At 50.0% G+C, this 5,693-nt stretch overlaps 1 protein-coding gene across 1 annotated transcript; it reads right to left on the bottom strand.

The window, feature by feature from the left end:
- Positions 1-333: 333 nt before the first annotated feature.
- Positions 334-4,965, bottom strand: EFCAB12 (EF-hand calcium binding domain 12; the record flags this gene model as incomplete). Its single annotated transcript, XM_009695675.1, has 5 exons — positions 334-465; positions 2,433-2,474; positions 2,977-3,203; positions 3,957-4,110; positions 4,844-4,965. Coding segments are annotated over 5 exons (677 nt in total), but the record flags the coding sequence as incomplete, so codon positions are not given.
- Positions 4,966-5,693: the final 728 nt, after the last annotated feature.

Genomic DNA, 5,693 nt, shown 5'->3' with positions numbered 1-5,693 from the left:
GCCACCTGCTCCACGCGCACGCTTTAATGACAGCTCTTGCACTGAGCTTATGCCCAGGGAGCACAGAGATCGTCGCCTTCCACAAAATACCCAGGCTGTTACTGGATGAGCAGAGGCGCTCCCAGTTGAGAAGTATATTTTGTTGCCTGTCCACCTCCTCCACCTTTAACATGAATATACGGTTTGATACCTTCGTTTTCTCCATCAGCAGGGCCTGGATCCCGTGAACTGACTGACATCGCAAAGCCACATCTTGCACTGCTGAATTTCAGAAGAAACGTGTCTGTCTGAATGCAGCATCTCCGCAGGTCGAGCACCCTCCCTCCCCAGAACCAGCTGCGGTAAGATGGGCTTGGTTGAACGGACGCACCTGAACAAGGCGTGTGTCCTGCCAGGCTCCATTTCGGGTAGGTAAAGGCATATCTCGTCCAGAAGATGACCTGGCCAGAAGTCATTGTCGTTTGACTTGCTCACATGTGCAAACTTCATTTGCATTTTATTCCTTTGAAACTGTCTTAAAAAAAATAAGAGAACAGATAATAATATGTTTTACAGAAATAAAATTCTGCGCAGTTTCACTGCTGCTGCTACAAATGGCAAAAGCAAGACTGACAAGAACCAGCTACCAGAGCTTCCAGGCTCTGGGAAGCTCTGCCAGACCTGTGCCCTTTCTGATAGCTTCAAGGTCAGAGTTAGGAATGGTTTTGTTTGAACACACTGAGATGATGATCCCCAGTATTTCCCCAATGGCATATTCAACCTTCCAACCTTTCAAACTGGGCTGCCAAACGGCCTCTGTGAAGAGAACTTTAATCCAGTTTTCCTTGTGTTAGATCCAAATATTTGCTGCATAAATCGGGTATGCCTGTCATTATGATACATCATTTACATTAGAAATGCCAACTTGCGAAGCTATCTTAAGATCTGATATATTGACCGCCACTGCAGTGTCCAAACACTCTTCAACTGAGACACATAACAAGGGAAGTTGTGCTCTACTTCGCTATATTTTTTTCCCTCTAAAAGTTTCTCCACCAATTCAAACAGCTTGCTCCATTTTTGGAAAGAGAAAGTTCATTGCTGCTTTGGCAGCCCTGGTCTGGTAGGAGGACGGTGGGAGCATGCTGCTTGCTTTCTGCAAAGATTCCTGACGTTTCACTCCAGCACCTCAGTACTGCCTCGGATGCAGTGGGGACCAAGCACAGAGGAGTGACACGCAACAGGGCAGCAGGAGGAGATCCTAAACCCTCTTTGAACAAACCTATTTTCCGCCTCTTTGGCCTGCTTTCTGGATGCAGTTCTTGATCCGGATGTGCTCACAGGCGATGGAGCAGGATCACATGCAGTGGTGTAGGATCCTCCAGGCTGCCTGATCTGCCTTATGTTTCCTCCATCTTTGATGATCTTGTCTCCTGGGTGCAGCAGGGCTGTTGGCAAAGTGCACAGTGAAAAGAAAACAGTCATGCTTCGCCATGCCCAGCGATGGGGTAAGGACAGAAGATGCTGAATGCATTTACCCAAGAAAACCCTTGAATTCTCCTGCTGCCCCAGGCCCGTCTCCTAGCTGACCCTCCCCACTCAATCCAGACCATCTCTGTTCTAGTCTGGGATGCTGCCCAGGAGGGGACACAGCCACAGCGCAAAGGAGGAGGGTTGTGAGGGCCCCAGTAGCACTAATAGAACTTGACAGCCTTGACCAGCTCCACTCAGGGCCCTTCCCACAGGCCCAGGAGCCCCATCTCAGCTCAGCCCTCACCCTTCAGCCCCACTGAGCTATGCAGTAGGTGTAGCGGTCTCTGGCTCAGCCACAGCTGTGTCTGTGCCTGGCCAGGGACCACACTGACCCTGACCCACGGACCAACTTCCCAGCTTGCCCTTGGACCTGCCACATCACCATGAACTTGCCTGACGATGTGGACTCTTCGTTGAACCTGGCTACCAACCCAGGGGCAACAGGACAGGGCCCTGGCTGTCAGGCTCCCGCCCAGCCAGCCATGGTATCACACTGGGCCACTGCTGTGCCCAGACGCCGATCTGTAGTGCCCAGGCACCAATCTGTAGTGCCTTTTGCTATCTCAGCCCTGCTCTGGCCCTAATGGTTGTTTTCTGATCCTAACCAGCAGCATCCCATTGCCCTGCGGGGCTGCAAACATGCTTCAGCAGCAGCCCCTTCTACACGAGCCCTGCTTCTGAGCTTGGGAAGAGGCACAAACATGTCAGATTTGCTACATTCACACCAAGCGTTTGGTCTCTGCTTCACCTTTTTGCAGCACTAGCTCCGTGAGATGACTGTTGTGTTCTCTGCACAGCTTGAGGCTCTTCAGATAGCTCAAGAAGCAATCCCTGTGGTACTGGTCCACCAGTGCTCCCATGTCACCCTCCGCAGTTGACGGCAGGCAATGATCATGAACGGCTGCTTCCCCAGATCTCACCAGACGACACTTTTCTTTCAATTCTAGCCAGCTGTCTTTGCCCTGCAAGTAAAGGACAGGTCCCGGTTAGCACTGCTGGGCAAATGCATCTGTGCACTTGCCAAGATGCTCCAAATAAAGTGTTTTGGGGTGCATGAATCAGTGTTATATTTTTATTTGATCATCTTGCACTGACATTGATAACTGAATAGGACAAAGTGCTTATCAGCATCTTGTGGACAAATCATAGTCCAGTGGGCACATCAACTCAGTGATCAGGAAGACTCCATCCCCAGGCATAAAAATTGTTTCACCATCACCTTTTTCTTGCCATTTACCCATAAAAAATATTAATCTCACCAAAGTGTTCAGAAGCTAAACCAATTTTTTTTAGAGGGCTTGTAACACCTCAGCTGCAAGTCCCATGTGGTCAAGGGACTACTAAGAGGTTAATATTCACAACAGCTCCCAGCCCTTTCCTTTCCAGCTGTACTGTCCTCTAAACCACCCCAGACTCGCCAATACGTGCAGGTGTGCTTGTTTTCCTGCCACACACAGACAGAACCTCCTTCCATCGCCTCCTGTCTCTGAACTCTTTTCCAGTCTCTTCCATTTCATCATAGCTTAGATATCTGCGTTCTGGCTTGGTGGTGACTGGGGGAACTTCTAACAGCATTAACCGTGTTTCAGGTTTTGTAGGAGCACGAGGCTTCATCTCTTTGGCTTTGTCCCTGGCAGAAGCTACAGAGCTGACAGTTGTGCAAGTGGTTTTGTGGAACTGCACTTGTACACCTATGACAGATAAAAAAAAAAAAACCAACCCAAAACCAAAAAGCCCAGAGAAACTGTGTTACCAACTAGCAGAAACACCATGGCTGATCAACATTTAAGACAAAGGGCTTCTGCATTTCATGCAAATTGGAACTCCCAGCAGACTCAGATCTTTGAATGAAAACATCCTTTAGCTTTTGGCCCAGACACAAATACTGCAGACGGCCCCCATCTCCGCTTTGCAGTTTCCCAGTGTTTTGCTGTCCATATTCAGTTCTGTGTTTCATGCTTACAAGGTCTGTTTAATCTGCAAAACGGCTGGTGCAATGCAAGGGCAGCAAAATGCCTTGTATCTCACAGATGTGAGAACTGCAGCTTAGGATGACACAAGTACCCTGAGAAGCCTCCAGGTTTGTGTTAGGTTTTAAGATAACCTCTTCAGAATCTGTGTTTTCCAGCTGCCACCAAAGCTGGAGGAAGGGTCGGCTTTTGACCCACAGGATGATCAATGCTAACTAACAAAATCCAGTACCTTAAACCTCAGGGCTCAGATTTTAAGCCAAACCCCAAAGATTGGATAATCTGTCTCCTGCAGTTGGGGTGACTACAGTATTGCACACCTCCTGGACTCTTCTGCTTTTCCCCGGAGAAGTCTCCTTCTGTCCGCTCTGCTACAGGGCAGTGGCCTCAGGGAACCATATTCTGCATGTAGTTTGATATTTCTTGTCAATAAGGATACAGAGCCGCTTTCCCAGCACAGTGCCCTCCTCTCACCTGTTCTGGTTTCTCTGGATTGTCCTTTCATCATTTCCAGCCACTGCTTTCGACATTCAATCAGATCTTCATTGCTTATAAAATTCCCCCTCTTTGAGGAAGCCAGGAAGATGATCACCATCTCCAGGTCCTTGTCGCTGATGGGAACTTTGGTCTGGCAACCAAAACCAAAATGAGAGTCATTACCAGAACATCAAGGCTTGGCCCAGAGCTAGGAGGGGCAAACTCTGCAGTTGTTCCAGATGCTTTTGCAGGGAAGGATGGCACACAGAAAACCTGGTGAGCTTTACTTGGGTTTATCAAGTACTAACAACTTTACCGGACCTCTGCTGCCTTCTGCAGAGCTCTCAGCTGTTACCATGCCGAACCTCCAAGCCCTCGAGGTTTTGAGAATATACTTTGGCTTAGGCTATAATATCAGATTACATCTGAACTGCTAAACCTGAATAGACCTGAAATTGCTCTTCAGAACTCTAAACTGCTGTAGCCTGTACGGATATGAGCTGACAAGCAGTGCAGTGGGGATGTACATGGGGCTGGTGCGGACAGGTCAATTATCGACACCAGGAGACTTCGTGCCAGTTCATTGCCTACAGTAGGATCCCAACAGCCACGGTACTGAGCAGGGACTCTCTTCAGAGACCATGAGGCAATGGTTTCAGTCCCTCCTGGGACTCGCTCTAGGTGACACCCAGCTTCTCTGCACCTTTCTCTTCCCTTTCCCCTTGATCTTTCCCCAGGGTGACAGCAATTCTGTGAGGTTAAGACAAGAGAAAATGCCCTCTGCTGAAACTCTACCGTTTGCTCCACAGAAACCACTCTGGGTTTCCATGCACGAAAATATGGCAAAGCTGCGGCAGTTCATTCCTTTTCAGTTCCCTACATACCGCTTTGATGACTCGAATGAAGTCTGCTCTCGTGATCTTCCTCCTGTCCATACCAGCCCTCTTGAACAAGTCCACCATCGTCAGCTTCTGCTTGCGCAGGAGGTTATGCCGTGTGACAAGGGCTGAGGGGCAGGGTGCAAGAACAAGGGGAGGGTGACCTCCCTGCCAGGACTGGCCACTCGCTGGTGGTGAGCACTGAAAGAGTGGAAAATACCCCAAGACCACCGTTATCCAGAATCGCCATGCTAGCCGGGGTTGGGGCCATGGCAAGGCCCCAGCAGATGCAGTGCAACGGACCCAAGGACAGAACAGCACCACAGACGCTTACGCCCAGGCTGCGCAACATGGCTGGTTTGCTTTCAGCCCTCCTGTCTGCTCTGCACGCCTTTATTCTTTCCCAGACTCTTTCTTGCTGACTGCTAAGGGAAGGCTTTCCCGTCAGCCATTTCTCTACATCCGCAACGCCCTCCCGCTGAGATCGGAGCTGCTTCCTCTCGTGAACCCAAGCCTCCAGCTTATGTGGGACACCTTCCGCATCGGAGGCGATTTCTGGAGACCTGCGGCTGTCTCCTCCCTCCAGGGGCAGCTGCCAGGCAGGCGGACGGCAGGAGTCTGTGGCCCAGGTTGGCTTGGAAAGGGGAGCAGCTGCTTTTGCCATAGGTGGAACAAAAATAATACGCTGCTTGGATTTGGGTGAGCAAAGCCTGCTTGCTTTTGACCGAGAGCATAGATTCAGGTATCTACGTTTTGGATGATGTGGTTTGAGGCAACGATCCAAGGCTTGACACAGGTCAAACCCTCGCTGGTTGCGCGGTCGCTGTCGGTGACAACAGACTCGCTCGTCACAGCC

The sequence above is a fragment of the Cariama cristata genome, unplaced genomic scaffold (genome assembly GCF_000690535.1).
Source record: "Cariama cristata isolate BGI_N322 unplaced genomic scaffold, ASM69053v1 scaffold17712, whole genome shotgun sequence".
In the NCBI taxonomy this organism is placed as follows: domain Eukaryota; kingdom Metazoa; phylum Chordata; class Aves; order Cariamiformes; family Cariamidae; genus Cariama; species Cariama cristata.
The sequence above is the reverse complement of the archived record's forward strand: the minus strand, read 5'-3'. Positions and strand labels throughout refer to the sequence as shown.